This window comes from Ictidomys tridecemlineatus, chromosome 7 (genome assembly GCF_052094955.1).
Source record: "Ictidomys tridecemlineatus isolate mIctTri1 chromosome 7, mIctTri1.hap1, whole genome shotgun sequence".
NCBI classification, from domain to species: domain Eukaryota; kingdom Metazoa; phylum Chordata; class Mammalia; order Rodentia; family Sciuridae; genus Ictidomys; species Ictidomys tridecemlineatus.
This window is the reverse complement of record NC_135483.1, coordinates 814468-829142: the sequence shown is the minus strand read 5'-3', so window position 1 is coordinate 829142 and position 14675 is coordinate 814468. Positions and strand designations below refer to the sequence as shown.

General features: G+C 60.5%; 2 protein-coding genes across 5 annotated transcripts; one reads left to right on the top strand and one right to left on the bottom strand.

Annotated features, from left to right (window-relative positions):
* The first annotated feature begins 2584 nt into the window (after nucleotides 1–2584).
* On the top strand, nucleotides 2585–5371 carry LOC101955719 (sphingomyelin phosphodiesterase 5). Of its 4 annotated transcripts, none has more exons than XM_078016526.1 (7): nucleotides 2587–3687; nucleotides 3758–3854; nucleotides 4121–4261; nucleotides 4335–4424; nucleotides 4519–4582; nucleotides 4665–4800; nucleotides 4874–5371. In XM_078016526.1, the coding sequence occupies exons 1-7, from the start codon at nucleotides 2866–2868 to the stop codon at nucleotides 4964–4966; spliced, it is 1443 nt and encodes a 480-aa protein (XP_077872652.1). In that variant the 5' UTR covers nucleotides 2587–2865; the 3' UTR covers nucleotides 4967–5371. The 4 variants fall into 4 exon arrangements, with proteins under 4 accessions (XP_077872651.1, XP_077872652.1, XP_005316112.2 ...); XM_005316056.5 differs by having other exon boundaries at nucleotides 2589–3687; nucleotides 3782–3854; XM_078016525.1 differs by having other exon boundaries at nucleotides 2585–3687; nucleotides 4665–5371.
* Oplah (5-oxoprolinase, ATP-hydrolysing) lies at nucleotides 5025–14670 on the bottom strand. The gene is made up of 27 exons (XM_005316057.5): nucleotides 14520–14670; nucleotides 13790–14013; nucleotides 13524–13715; nucleotides 12948–13047; nucleotides 12744–12867; nucleotides 12450–12645; nucleotides 12205–12370; nucleotides 11962–12100; nucleotides 11815–11882; nucleotides 11401–11666; nucleotides 11141–11253; nucleotides 10873–11043; nucleotides 10535–10672; nucleotides 10307–10445; nucleotides 10078–10190; nucleotides 9723–9874; nucleotides 8902–9062; nucleotides 8718–8819; nucleotides 8466–8640; nucleotides 7049–7233; nucleotides 6801–6947; nucleotides 6584–6718; nucleotides 6233–6382; nucleotides 5958–6115; nucleotides 5713–5873; nucleotides 5452–5549; nucleotides 5025–5232 (listed from the first exon to the last, which is right to left on the bottom strand). The coding sequence occupies exons 2-27, from the start codon at nucleotides 13958–13960 to the stop codon at nucleotides 5086–5088; spliced, it is 3867 nt and encodes a 1288-aa protein (XP_005316114.2). The 5' UTR covers nucleotides 13961–14013; nucleotides 14520–14670; the 3' UTR covers nucleotides 5025–5085.
* Between the last annotated feature and the right edge of the window lie 5 nt (nucleotides 14671–14675).

Below are 14675 nucleotides of genomic sequence, written 5' to 3'. Positions count from 1 at the left end.
ACACGGCCATTAAAGCTTCCCACAAATACTAGGCTAGTCAATGTTCCCATGCTGCACTCCTATGATGTTAGCTGGGGGGCTCCCCACACCCCTGCACCTTGCTCCTTAAATCTTGCCACCCTGGCACCCACACTTACCTAGGGGCCCTTGGAAGGAGCTCCCAGATCAAGGCTGAGCAGCCATCTGGCTAAGGGGGTTGGTTGGAAGTCCCCCAGGTTCCCTTTACTTGGTGATGGGAGCAAGCAGCAGGCCCTCTGAGACTTGGAACAAGAAGAGCAAGAATCCTGAAGGAGATGGGAGCAAGCAGGCAGGGAGTCCTCCCTCCATGCTGAGCAGGGACTAGGGGCCAGGAAGGAAGGAACTTGAGGGCAGGAGGACAGTAGAGGGAGGCTAACCTGCTGCCCCTGGCCAGGCAGGCAACTGAACCAAAGTCACTCATGTGAATTTAGTGTGACACAATACCATGCAGACACAGAATACCTTTTTATAAGTTTCAGGACGGCTTCCCTGGCTCCCCATCTCAGGCTCCCACAGGGGAGCAAGAGAGGCTGATGAGAGTGAGCACATTCTGGGGTTGGCTTTTATTGGGGGATGCTGTTTTGTAGAACATTCTATCCAAAAGGGCAGGGGGTAGGATTACAAAGGAACAGGTGAGTGTAACTTGACCCCAGTGGATAACCCTACTCCTGGAGTCATGCCTCATTAACTGGAGTGGAGGTAAAGCCCACGTTATTGCAGGGCACAATAGTTGTTCAGTGTCTCTTGCTCAGGACTTAAGGGAATGTATTTCCAGAGCGGCTCCTCCATCTTGGGAGGCTAAGGCAGGAAGATGGCAAATCCAATGGCAGCTTAGCAAGACCCTGTCTCAAAATTAAAAAGGCTGAGGGTGTAGTTCAGTGGTAGAGTGCCCCTGGGTTCAGGGGTTCAATGTCTGGTACTGCAAAAGGGGGAGAGAGCTTGTAAGAAGAGAGGGGAAAAAAGAGGGGAGAAGAGCCCAGGAGGGAGGAGGGGAGGGGAGGAGAGGAGAGAAGAGCAGGAGGGGAGGGGAGAAAACTGCCTCACCCACCCAAACCTGGACAGAGAGCAGTCAGGGAGAAAGCAGCCCCTCCCCAAAATGCCTAAGGTCTGGAAAGAAAAGACCCCCTTCACAGGGTCCATGGATCTGGGGTGGGGAATTCAGAAGTAGGGAGGGCTGAACTACCAGCTTCAGGGGCTGAGGTTGGATGGGGAAGCAGGAGAGGTGAGGAGAAAGGATGGATGGGGGTCAGATGGAATGCTTGAGGTAGCCTGTGGAGTGAGATGGGAAGGGTGTGAGCTGGGGGTGCAGGCCTGGACAGGTTGAAAGAGGCATGAGAGGGCTGGGGTTGTGGCTCAGCGGTAGAGCACTCGCCTTGCATGTGCGAGACCCTGGGTTCGATCCTCAGCGCCACGTAAAAATATATAAATAAAATAAGGGTATTGTGTCCAACTACAACTAAAAAATAAATGTTTAAAAAAAAAAAGAGGCATGAGAAAGAGGGGCAGTGTGGGCAAGCTCAGAGTACTACCTAAGGGAAGCTGTAGAGGCCAGAGCTGAGATGGGAAGGCAGAAATAAGGCCCCCAAGTGAGGAGGGTCCTAGAACATTGGTGTTTGCCAATCAGTGAGTCAAAAGCAAGGAAAGAAGAAGCCACAGGGGTTGGGTTTAAACAGGGATCCTGCCAGCAACCAGGAGGAACCCAGGGACAGAGAGGGTGCCAGGTGTGCTGAGGCTCTCCTGCTGGGATGCCCAGGCCACAGGAGCTATGGCCTTCTGCCCTCCTGGCTCCTAGTCCTCCTGAGACTTTCAGGGTTCCAACCAGACAGCTCAATCTCTTGCTCAGCCTCTTGGAAGGGGATGAAAGAAGTCCATCCAGAGAGCAACATTTGGAACCATCCTGGCTAGATGAGGCCCAGAAGCTCCTTCACCTCCCTGCCTACCTGGATGAATAGCAGCCCTAATCCAAACCTGCAGGACAGTTTAAGAGTCACTGTACACAGCCGAGGGCAGGGTGGGTGGTGGTTCACAGTCCAAATTATAAAAGTGGGCATCCAAGGGAGCCAAGCAGAGCCTGTGAGCTCCAGGCCACACTGTCCTATCAACTCAGGGTCAGTGAGGGAAGGCTCAGCGAATAGGGAGCTGGCTCCCTCCTGGCTCGCGTGCTCAGATGGACTGGCTTTGCAGGGCGGAACCAACCGTCTCTCTCCCCATATTGGAAGCTTCTTGGGGTAGGATCACAGGACCACCACCAGCCCTTTGAGGGGACACTGTGGGGATCTGGGCCGGGCAGTGTTTACACCTCTCTGAGTCCGAGTCTGTCTCCCATTGGTGCTGGGTGCTAGCGATCAGTCCCCTAGCACCGTAGGGGCAGAAAGATGGGCAGGAGCTGGATGCAGCAGGGGCGGGGTGGATCCTGCGGTTTGGGTTGCGAGAGCACCCGGCAGGTGGGGGAGGGGAAGATGAACAGCCAAGTTCAACCCTCACCCCTCTTACGCGGGGCGGAGCCACATTCCTCCTCGCAGCCTCGGGTGGACTGGGCGGAGCAAGAGAGGCTTGGGGCGGGGCTGCAAGACGAGGGTCCGGTTCACTTTCTGTTTTGTTTTTCCAACAACCACCGGAGTTGCGGGCAGGTAAAACCAGGGACTTCCTCGACCCTGGCTTTGGCCTGCGTCGGAACTGCCAGGCTCGCTGGGAACAACGCCCAACCGGTCCCTCAAACAGGTTGTGCCACGTGGCCTTGACCCGTGACACCCCTGCTGCTCGCGCCGATTTGCCGACAATTCGACTCGCACTCTCGGAGCGAATGAGTCTTCTGGGCGGCTTCTCAGCCAGACAGCCCCGAGCGCTATGCAAACCCAGTCCGACTGGCCCCCGGTGACCGACGACATCCTGAGGCCTTCGCCTTTTGCGCATCCTGTGCTGCACACCCTCCATTGCGTGGCCCGTGTGCTGCTCTTCCCGACCTACTGGGCTCTGGACCAGTTGATTGGCTGCTGGGCACCGACAGCGCGCCCCAGCAGGCTGAGAGCAGCAGCTGGCGGCGGGGTGGCGCTGCTGCTGCTCCTGCTAGTTGGCCTACCGCTGGCGTTGCCTGGCTTGCTGCTCTGGCTGCCGCTGCAGGCCTGTCGCCGCCCCTTCTGCTACCAGCCCCCTCCTCCGTGCTGGGTGCCGCCCACGCCCTGGCGCCCCTGCGCTGAGTTTGCGCGCTGCTTTGTCTTCCTCACTGCCAACCTGTGCCTGCTCCCCGACGGGCTGGCGCGCTTCAGCAATCTGCCGCACAGCCAACAACGCGCAGAGGCCATTGGCGCTACGCTGTTAAACGGCCTACGGCCCTCACTTTATGGAGCTACCGGATGCAGCCCACAAAGGCCTGGGGAGCCAGGCGGGACGCTGACGGCCCAGATGCCCGCGGGGCTGGACTTTGTGTGCCTGCAGGAGGTATTCGATATTCGCGCAGCTCGCCGCCTGGTGCGCCGCTTGGCTCCGAATCTGGGCCCGGTGCTGTATGACGTAGGCACACTTGGCCTACAGCCTGGGCCATACTTAAAACTGCTAGGCAGCGGGCTCCTGCTGGCTTCCCGCTACCCGCTTCTGCGTGCCAACTTCCGTTGCTTTCCCAATTCGCGTCGCGAGGACGCCTTTGCCTCCAAGGGTCTACTATCCGCTCAGGTATATTCCCACAGGCTATGTGCCCTGGCTCTGGATGGGGTGAGCTGTTGGGCCGAATGGGCTATGAAAGCTGGTACTGTCGGTGGTGTTGCAGGTGCAACTGGGCATCCTGGACGGGCACCGCATAGTGGGATTCCTGCATTGCACGCATTTACATGCACCCACTGGTGAGCCCTGTGGGAAGGATTGTTGGACGGTAGCCAGGCCCTCCTACGGCCCCTCTTTCGCAGCAGGCCTACCCTTATTTGCACCTCTCTTTCCCACTGCCCACTGTTTTTTGTTCACTGCCCCAGTAATGGCAACTCCCAAGAAGTGCCTGGGAGGGTGCAGAGACCCCAGTCTAGCGGGAACCAGGTGTCTAGGATGTAGATCCTCAACCTGGGCCGAACAGAAGGCCGCACACCTCTACCCCCACCCTCCACCCCTTCCGTAGAGGATGGGCTCTTGCGCTGCAAACAGCTGACGCTGCTACTGGACTGGGCAGAGCAGTTTGAGGCCGAGAGCCGCCAGAGTGGTGAGGCTGTGGCCTTTAGCGTGCTTCTGGGTGACCTAAATTTTGACAACTGCTCAAAAGGTGAGGAGCTTAGCTGGGGGAGGCGAGGCCAAAAGGCCCGGCCCCGCCCACTGAACGCTGGTCTTTTGTGCAGACCACGCACGGGAGCAGGGGCACAAACTCTTTCGCTGTTTCCGGGATCCCTGCCGGCTGAGCACACGCCAGGATCAGCCTTGGGCCCTGGGTATGCGTCAGGGGATTGGGGGGGGGGGCGGCCCCTCCAGGGATTCATCAGCTAGGCACCTGCTGATTCAACCACCTCCACCCGCCCCCCACAGGAACCATCCTAAGCACCTCCACCCTCCACCAATCAGTAGCTAGCTCACCGGAGATGCTGCGGAGGTGAGTGGAGCGCTGGGAGCCAAGCACTGCTGGCCGCGCCTGGAGGAGCGCCCCAGCCTTGGTGACAACGCCCCTCCCCTAGGGCCCTAGAGCAGGAGAAAGGGCGCCACCTCTACCTGGCAGGCCCTCCCCGCGGAGGCCGTCGGGCTAACCCCTGGCTGGGCCGTCGTCTGGACTACATCACCTACCGGGAAATGCCTGGGAGTGTGCTGATTCCAGTAAGTGCCAGAGTTCAGGACTGCTGGGCTTGCTGGCGCTGGAACCATCCCTCAACCTGGTTCCTGCCCCCAGGAAGTGGAACAGGTTATGTTTAGTACAGCCCTGGCGGGGCTCACAGACCACCTGACCGTGGGCCTGCAGCTCCGCGTTTCGGCGCTCTCCTGACACGGGCACAAGGACAAAGGATGCTGCCGGCAACACAGACCACAAGGCAGAGCACGAGTTTGGCCTGACAGCCGTGTCCCACAACTGGGCGATGTAAGGGGTCTTTATTAGGGGGGCCCTCACACAGCCTCTTGGGCCCTGCGGTACTCATAGACACTACCCCGCTCTGAGAAGGCAGGGGATTGTGGGGGCGAGCCCTTCGATGGGGCAGGGTCCTCTGGGTTCCCGTAGCCACCACCTCCAGGGGTATGAAGGCAGAACACATCCTGTGGAGAGAGGCCGGTTCAGAGCAGGCTTGACCCTTCCCAGCCCGGGCAGCATTCATCATCTTAACGTTTGGACCCCAGAGACCCGGCATACGGCCCACCGCCCTTCGGGAACCAAATTAAACTCGATATCTGGTTATTTCTGCCGCTCTACTCTTCATTCTCCATGGAATGGGGGAAAATAAGGGAAGTGGCGAACAGCACGGCTGCACCCCTTACCCCCGGGTACACTGACACCGACGTCTTCCCGCCAAGGTTCACAGTGCGGCCATCCTTTCGGATCAGCAGGTTTAGGCCCCTGGCGCCAGGCTCACCCCCTGCAGGGAAAGAGGAGCTGGATGGTCAGGGAGGAAAGGTAGAGAAGGAGATGGAGAGTCAGGGGAAAACACGACTGGCGGCGGGTGGAAGAGAGGCGGGGGAGCGCGGATGCAGCAGTGAGTAGGGAACAGACGGGTCGAGAGGGGTTGGGGAGCCGCCCACCCTGAAGGCCATAGGGCTGGAAGGCCCGGCGTTCTGTGAGCACCGACAGCAGCGCCTCTTCGCGGAAGAGCAGCTCGCGGACCACGCCGTCGCCGCCCCGGAATCGGCCTCGGCCCCCTGAGCCCGGCCTCAGTTCAAAGCGGCGCAAGACGACCGGGTACCTACGCGTACGAAGGGCTCAGAGCTCAGCTGAACCCAAGCTCGGCCCCATCCTCGCTGCCTAGCCCCTGGCGCGCGTAGCTCACCGGCTCTCCAGTATCTCGGGGTCGGTGATGCGCGTGTTGGTCATGTGGCTGTGCACGCCGCTGCGTCCGTGCCAGCCGGGGCCCGCACCTGCGCCGCCCGCTACCGTCTCGTAGTACCCCATATGGGCATTGCCCAGGGTCACGTTGTTCATGCAGCCCTGGCAGGAGCAAGCCTTAACTGCACCTGGCTGGCGCAGGGATCCGCTCCCAGCAGGCCCTCGCCCTCCCAGAGTTCTCAGAAGCCCCCAGGGCCGCACCCACCCTGCCTATCACACCTGGGAGGCAGCGCAGGCCCCGAAGGCCGCCAGGATGACGTCCACCACACGCTGTGACGTGAGCACGTTGCCGCCCACCACCGCTGCCTCTGAGGATGGGTCCAGGATGGAGCCTCTAGGAATCACCACCCGCACAGGTGCCAGGCAGCCCTGTGCATGGGCAAGCAGCTCTCAGGGGCAAATAGGGCTGGGTCCCTCTCTGATTCCAGGAGAAACATGCCCACCTCCCGGGCTCAGTCCATGTGGGGCTGACCTTGACCCCACACACACTCAGGGTGACCTCCAGCCTAAGGTTCACCTGCTGACCTCGCACTGGTAGGGACCGACCTCAGACTCCACGCCCCTGCGAACCTGGTTGAGTGGGATGTCACGGCCCACAAGACAGCGCAGGCAGTAGATGAGGGCCGACAGCGTTATGGCCCGCGGGGCATTGAGGTTGCCAAACACCTCCGGCCCAGTGCCACTGAAGTCAAATACAGCACTGCCCTGCCCAGGAAGGAGAGGAGTGAAGGCATCAGCAATGGGGTGGCGCAGAAAGCTCCCTCCCTGTCTCCCAACTGGGTCTGACCTGACTCAGGTTGATCTGAACTCGGAGGTGTATAGGAGAGCCATCATCCATGTGGTCCTCCGCAGACACCTCAAGGGGTAGGCCCCGAGCCTGCCGGGAGGTTCCAAAGGCCCGCAGCATGTCACGCACTGCCAGCTCTGCATTTGCCTGGCAGGGAAGGGTCCAATGGCAGCCATGCTACTTTCAGAGTGGCCCTGCTACCTTGGTCAGGCAGAGTGGGGCTCCCACCTCCCTGCCCCTAGACCCACCTGAATGTGGCCCATGTAGGCCTGCACAACATCCAAGCCATATTGCCCGATGAGCTCCCCCACCAACTGTATGCCCTTTTGGTTGGCGGCCACCTGGGCACGGAGATCCGACAGATTGTCATGCAGATTCCTAGTTCCACTACAACCAGAGATCTTGCTTGGTGCCCGTAAGGCCTCTGTCACCGCTGGATGGAATGAATGAGGTCACCACTGAGCTGCCCCCATCTCCTCGGCCACCTGGTGCCCTATTCCAGCCCCACTGCACCCCCACTGGGCACTGTTGGCCCTCCACTGAATCCCCACCTCTCCTGCTGACTCCCATTCCCTGAAGCACCAGCCTCAATCCTTTTATCCTTCTGATAGCCAGCGCCTAAGGGCAGCTTGGCCAGTGACCTCACTGGAGCTGGAGATGCCTAGAGGGCATATTGGTCCCTAAGCAAACTCTCCTCCCTCCTTATCCCTCCTGCCTTCTCCAGCCCACTTCTACTCTGTCTCCCAGGAGAAAAGCCACTTCCGTGGCATTCCTCCTCCTCCATATGCCCTTAGCCCTGCCAGCTCCCACTGACATCCACAGCCAAGTGCCTCAAAAGAGCATCAGACTCCTGCCTGTGCTATCCCCCCACCTGCAGGTTTCTCAGATCTGGACAAGGTTCCCTCTCACTCCTGCAAGGGATGCAGATTGACCCAGAGACTCCTACACACTTCAGGAACACCTCTTCCCTTCTGAGTTACAGTCTCTGAGGCTCCCTGGCACTGATCCCCTACCATATGCTTACACTTGTTCCTCCATGATCCACACCTCCTACCCCAGCTACCCCTGACCAACATCACCCTATATTTGTCTGTGACACCCAAAGTGGACCATGGCTCTGTTACCTCTACCCCTCCACCCTGCTCAACTCACCCACCCTTGTTCTGGGGTGCTACTCTGGACTCTCATGCCCCTGTAACCTCAGACCATGTGCTACCTTTTCTGCTGACCCTACCTTCCCTGTCTCTGTTCAGTGTAAGGCCTCCATCCTCCTTCATCCAAACTTGACCTCTCACTCCACCCAAATCCCATCCAATACCAGCCCTGAGTTCCCAAACATCCTTCACCCAAACCCAGTGTGGACTGCAACAGCTACCTACCTGAAATAGGCCCTTCTTCCTTCTATACTCTACTCTTTGAGTGTCCTGGCCAACTTCCTATCCCCAAACCACCTCCAAGGAGTACTTCTTTGGCCACACAGAATTCATCTCACCTCTAATCATCTCTGGGGGATGATCTGCACCACGGGTCACCATTTGCCTCTCCCCAGCCTCAGGGCAGATCTGGGCTGCTGGGCTGTATCCCAGGGTCCAGCCAGCTGGGTCACTGGCAGCAACCAGGTATCCCATCCTGCTGAACCCCCACTGCAGCCCCACTCCTGCTCACCCTCCTCCTGAAAGACGCCTCCCTGGACCAGCTTGAAGGACAGAAAGACGGCCCCCTCCTGTTGCAGTGCAGTGGAGTGCGGGGGCATGGAGCCTGGTGTAATACCCCCAATGTCTGCATGATGCCCTCGGCTGGCCACGTAGAACACAGGCCGAGTCTGACCTGGCCAAAATACCTAGCGGGTAGAGAGTGACAGTCAGCTGTGTCAGCCACCCGTGACCCCCACAAAGGTAGCCTGGCAGTGAACCTCACCGGTGTGATTACAGTCAGGTCTGGAAGATGGCTGCCCCCTGCGCTGGGGTGGTTGCTGAGCAGCACATCACCCGGGTGGAGATCAGACCCCAAGTGCTGGATCTAAAACCAGGAGACAGGTGCAGAATGGGGTGGGGCAGGGACATGGGTCAGCGAGGGAGGCTAGAGAGGGGGCCCACCGCACCTGGAACTGCACAGTCTCCTGCATGGCTCCCAGATGCACAGGAATGTGGGGGGCATTAGAGACCAGCCCCCCGTCAGGTCCAAAGAGGGCACAGGAGAAGTCCAGGCGTTCCTTGATGTTGGTGGAGATGGCAGTGCGCTGCAGGATGCGGCCCATCTGCTCTGGGGACACAGAGTGACCAGGTACCCGCTGGTTCTATCACCCACAGCATGGCTCCAGGAAAGGGAGAAGGAGGACCCATGGGGTCAAGGCCTTCAAACCCAAACCCCGGGCCCAGCAACTTTTCCCATGCCCTGAGGAAGACCAGGTGGCAGCACATCCACCTGGGCAGTACAGCCACAGTGTGTCTTGGTCTGTGTGAAGGGCATCACCTTCCTTTTCAATTCCCTGGAGCTCCCAGCAAGAGCCTCGGGCCTCCCCTTGACCTGTACAGCAGGGACCTGGTGCCCAGGCACAGACCCCCACCCCCAGGCTCACAAAGTCCCTGTCCTGACTCTGCACAGGTGAGCTTGCTGTTGGCCTCAGGATTCAGTTCCTAGATATCCTCAGATCCTGATAAGAGGAGAAGACACTTGCCTGCCTGAGGACTGCTCCTGTAGCAGGTGGTGCCATCCCAGGGCCAAAGCCAAACCCACCACCCCTTGACCCACAGGAAAACTGCTCTTCCCCTTGCTCATGTTTCCCCTTGGCACCCACCTGCTAGCCCACTACAAGTAGCAAGAGCCACCCCACTTGTACCTACCCCTGGCCAGTACACAGAGCCCCCATGCCCTATACCAGGGTCAACCAAGCTTGTGGGGAGGACAGTGGCAGCCACTCACCAGCGATGCTCATGAAGCGATGTGAAAAGATAGACAGCTGGATGGGATCAAGCTTAGTGCCCACTGTGCTGGGGGCCTCAGCCCCCACAGAGATGCGGATGTCCCCTGACTTGGTCACCTCTGCCTGGCACCCGGGCTCCACAAGGATGGTGCTGGGGGCAGGGGGCATAAAGGGGCTGCAATGGCCAGGCCAGAGACCTCTCCCAACCAGGGACCCACAGCCTCAGGCCAAGGGACACCCTGGTTATGGGACCCCCCAAGTCCTCAGGCCCCTGCAGCCATGGGCCTCAGAACCCTCACCAGGGGCCTGTAGTTCCCCTCTCCAAGGTTCCACCCAGGCCAGGTCTCAGCCCACCTGTTGCTGTCAATGATGAGGCAGGGCCCCTGGAGCTGGTGCCCATAGCCCAGCTCCCCTAGCAGGTACACAGGGGTCTCCTGGTAACCCCCCTCGAAGTAGCACTGGGTCACCTGCAGAGAGTATGGGGTGAGCCAGGCTCCTGAGGCCCTCACAGGGTGTGACCTCCCCATCTGCACTTGTGCCTAGAGCCCATGGACAGAGGCAAACCAGCACACAGGCCACCAACCTTGTCCACCTGGGGAGGCCCAGTCTGGGCTTTGGGGGCGACCTCCAGCCGAAGACCACTGCGGCCAGTGCCCCTCACCCTCACGTCGTCCACCACCACAGGCCGCTCAGGGATGACAAAGCCAAACTCCCTCAGGTACCTGTACCACTCCCGCCCCAAACAGTCATTAGGGCAAAGCAGGCGGAGATAGGCCACCCACTGGGCTCCCAGGACCAGGGGCTCACACACCTTTCCACAAAGGCTGCCCCAAAGTCACCAGCACGGGGTGAGCGGGACGTAGCTGGGTGCTGGTGGGCAGACACCATCAGGGCACAGTCAGTTCCCTGGTAACGAAGATGCAGGAAGCTCTCCGTGCTGATCTGGGACCTAGAGCAGGCAGGCAGGACATTCACCCAGTGTCCCGGATGGTGCCTGTCCAGCTTTCTCAGGGACTCTCAGTCCAGGAGTCCTCCCTCACCGTGACCCTAAAGGAGCCCAGGACCATTTGGGAAGTCGCCAGGTGGTAAACCCGCCAACAGGGTGGTGGGGATAACACAAGCCCTCTGCCCAGTGACCCAGGACCCCACCTAGGGAAGCCCTGGGCCTGCAGGGCATCCACACACTGCTCCTCCAGGAGGCTCAGTCTCTGGTCCAGCTGCATGAAGGTCTCTGGCGTGTAAGGCAGGGAGCAAGGCTCCTGTGCCTCATGCACCACATCTGCCAGAGCCAGCCCCAGAGCTGACAGCAGCCCACTGTGCCTGTGGGACAGGGTGGCAAGTGGTGAGGGGGCTCCTCCAAAGCTGGCTCCCCCAACTCAGGACACAGGGCCACCAGCACATCCACACCCAGACCCACCTGTGAATATGCACAGTGTCCATGCCCAGGGCCCGGGCAATGGCACAAGCATGCTGCCCGCCAGCTCCCCCGAAGCAGGCCAGCACATGGGCTGAGGGGTCATGACCTCGTGCCTGAGGATCCAGAAGGGTCAGTGGCTTCTCCTAGCCCACCTGTCTAGCCCCTACCTCTCATCCCTGCTGGGCTGACTGATCAAGAAGTTAGGGGCAGGGGGCAGGGCTGGAGGGCAAGACAGGCAGAGTGGGCAGAGATGGGCATACCTGTGTGAGCGCACGGATGGGCCGGCACATGGCCTCATTGGCCACACGCACGAATCCCATGGCCACCTCCTCCAGGCTCAGTGGGGAGGCCGGGCAGGACCCGCTGGTCAGGAAGCTGTTCACCTCAGTGGCCACTGCCTCCAGGGCCTTGCGGGAGGCTTCAGGGGACAGTGGCTGGTCCTCTCCCGGCCCAAAAATGCAGGGGAAGGAGGCAGGCAGCAGGCGACCCAGGACCAGATTAGCATCCGTCACTGTCACGGGGCCCCCTGGGAGGTGGGCGTGTTGTAGGGGTTGGAGACTAGAGGCAGGGGACCAGGAGTGGGCAGCAGGGATGAGGTGGAAAGATTGAACGGGCCTGGGGTAGCATGAAGAGGGCAAGGTCTGAAGGGCACAGACTCACATACTGGCACTTACCTTTGCGGTAGCAGGCGGGGCCTGGGTGGGCACCTGCTGACTCGGGCCCAACTACGAAGAGGCCAGACCTGGGGAGATGGAGGACTGGGATTGGAGGTGGGAAAGGAAGAAGGGCTGAAGGTCTGGGCTGGAAGGGTGGGAATTGACCTGAAGAAGAGGCGGGAGCCCCCACCAGCTGCCACTGTGTTGATGTCCAGCTGTGGGGCCTGGAGGGTGACACCAGCTGTGCTGGCCTCAAACACATGCTCAAATTCCCCAGCATAGCGGCTCACATCTGTGGATGTGCCTGGTGGGAAATGGGGTGCTGGGAGTCACCCAAAGACCAGCTTGCCAAGATTTGCCCAGCCTGGCAGCTAAGCCTCCCTGAGATGCCCCCTTCAGCCTTCATACCTCCCATGTCAAAGCCAATGATAGGCTGGTGACCCTCTAGCTGATAGGTTGTGGCTGAGTAACCCACCACACCGCCGGCGGGACCAGAGAGCACAGCGCGGGAGCCGCTGAAGGCGTCCATGGGCGCCAGGCCACCATCGGAGCGCATGAAGAGCACCTGCACGTCCTGTGAAGTGGGCAGGTGGGCAGCAAGGACTGGGCAGGCCCAGAGCTGAAGCCAGGAGCAGGCAGTGGAGGGGCCTTACCTTAAGCTGGCCCTGGAAGCCACGGCGGAAGCCCTGCACGTAGCGCTGGATGGCAGGAGTGAGGTAGGCATCGGCGCAGGCTGTGTGTCCCCGGGGAACAATGCGGACCATGGGCATGGCCTCCGAGGACAGGGACACATGCTTGAAGCCCAGCTCCCGGGCCAGTGTGCCCACCTGCTGCTCATGTTGGGCCCATCTACGACAAGAACCCAGGGGCTCTACACTGTCCTCGCAGGCCCTGTGCCTCTCACTGAGGCCCACAGCCCTCCACCCACGGCTCATGCCCTCACTCACGTGTAGGAATGCATGAGAACCACCGCCAGGCTGCGGATGCCCCGGGACAGGAGCCCCTCCAGTTTCCCACGCAGGGACCCCAGGTCCACAGGCTGCTGCACCTCCAGCAGGTCTCCTGTGCGGCCTGCAGAGGCCCATTGCCCCCATCAGAGGCTGCCAGGATCTGCCCTCCCCCGGGCCCCACAGCTGTGAGTGGCACTGGACCTTTGACAGGCGACCCGGCGCCTGGTTCTCCGCGGTACAGCACCACGCGTTCCTCCACCTCCAGCACCTCCTCATACAGCATCTCTGGCATGGGCACAGCCTGGGGGTTGGCAGAGACTCAGAGGAGAACCAGGCCTGGGGTTCTTGTGGGTCTGGCGTGCAGGCAAGGTGCAGGCAAGGGGATGTGTCCCAACAAGTCAGCAAACAGGCCCAAGAGGCAGAGAGTCAGCCTGGCCCAGCAAGGCTCACCTTGGGGTGGCTCACTGCCTTTAGGCGTCTGAGTGGAATATGGTCAACTGGCCCATCCCCAAAGGGCAGCTCTGAACCTTCAACCTGAACAGGACTTGCTTGTTCAGGACAGGTCACAGAAGCATCAGGAAAAGAGCACTATGTCCCTACTCTGAGGCAGAGGACCCTTCTGGCAGAACCCAAAACTACCTACCCTCTCTGCCTATCAGCTGCTGGACTTGGCCCTCTACTGATCCTTCCACCAACTGTACCCCCCACAAGGCAACAGCAACTTATTGAGACAGATTCAAGGAAGCTATACCACCTAGCACCCAGCTGGGTGCTCACCAGATCAAAGAGGTCCTCGCGGGCCTGGGTGCCAATGTGCAGCAGGTCCCGGAAGCCACGTGTCACCAGCAGGGCCACCCGTTCCCCCCGTCGTTCTAATAGTGCATTGGTGGCCACTGTGGTACCCATGCGGATGCTGGCAATACGACTGGTGTCCAGAGGCCGGTCCCGGGGCAATTGCACGCCCCCCTCCTGAGAACCACAGGGTCAGAGTCAGGCTTCTTGCGGTGGGTCCCCCCCACCCCACCTGTTCTCCCAGGGCCCACCTCCTCCAGGATGCGGCGGATGCCCTCCGTTGGTGCGTCTGCATAGTTGGCAGGGTCCTCAGAGAGCAGTTTCAGGACCCGCACATGCCCTCCTGGGCACTGGGCAAAGACATCTGTAAAGGTGCCCCCGCGGTCAATGGCAAAGTGGAAGCGCCCCTCAGGGCTCCCCATGATGGTGCGGCTGGAGTCCAGCAGTTGCTCTTCAGATGGTAACCCTGGGAGAACTGGACAGAGGTAGCCATCAGCAGCGAGGCCTGGGAGTCATGCATGGGTGAGGCTCTGAGTGGAAAGAGGGAGTAGATTCCAAGTCCAGATGGAGCCCTGGGGAAATGACCCACGACACTGGGCAGGGTCAGAGCTACAGGCCCCAGCTCACAGGGCAGCCTGAGCTGAGCCCTAACCTGGCAGTGCATGGGGGCCAGCCCACTGCCCCCATTGCCAGGGTCTCAATGCCCTGATTGCCGAAGAAACCCAGGGCCTGGAGCCGAGATGGAGGTAGCACGGAAGGCATTCTGAAGCCCTTGGCTTGTGGCACGAGCCGCAACGGGGCTGGGGTAGACAGGTGAGAGGAGCCTGGCCTCCCAAGGCCTTCGGGCCACAGGACCAGGCACAACCCGTGCAATATCAGGACCGGGCCAAGGCCCAGAAGATGAGAAGTGGAGCGGAGCCCTGATAGGGAAGGAAGGAAGGCGGCCTCCGAGAAGGTTTAGGACCCCCGTGAAGAGCCCACCTGGCTGGTCGGCTCCGAGTCGCCCCGCGATCTTCTCCAGTTGTGCTCCCCGCCTGCCCTGCCCCCACCTCGGGGCGGGGCCTGCGGAGACCGTCCCTGAGCCGCCCTCCCGCCCGGCCACGACGAGGCCTGGCCCGCCCCTGGCGGTGGCTTCAG

Excerpts from the sequence above, each read along its gene's own strand:
- LOC101955719 (XM_078016525.1), top strand. The coding sequence starts at position 2,866 with ATGCAAACCCAGTCCGACTGGCCCCCGGTGACCGACGACATCCTGAGG. Across the intron at positions 3,855-4,120 it reads GCATTTACATGCACCCACTG|AGGATGGGCTCTTGCGCTGC; the intron begins GTGAGCCCTGTG and ends CCCCTTCCGTAG. Across the intron at positions 4,425-4,518 it reads GGATCAGCCTTGGGCCCTGG|GAACCATCCTAAGCACCTCC; the intron begins GTATGCGTCAGG and ends CGCCCCCCACAG.
- Oplah (XM_005316057.5), bottom strand. The coding sequence starts at position 13,960 with ATGGGGAGCCCTGAGGGGCGCTTCCACTTTGCCATTGACCGCGGGGGC. Across the intron at positions 11,883-11,961 it reads GGCTCCCGCCTCTTCTTCAG|GTCTGGCCTCTTCGTAGTTG; the intron begins GTCAATTCCCAC and ends CCATCTCCCCAG. Across the intron at positions 5,874-5,957 it reads CCCGAGATACTGGAGAGCCG|GTACCCGGTCGTCTTGCGCC; the intron begins GTGAGCTACGCG and ends TCGTACGCGTAG.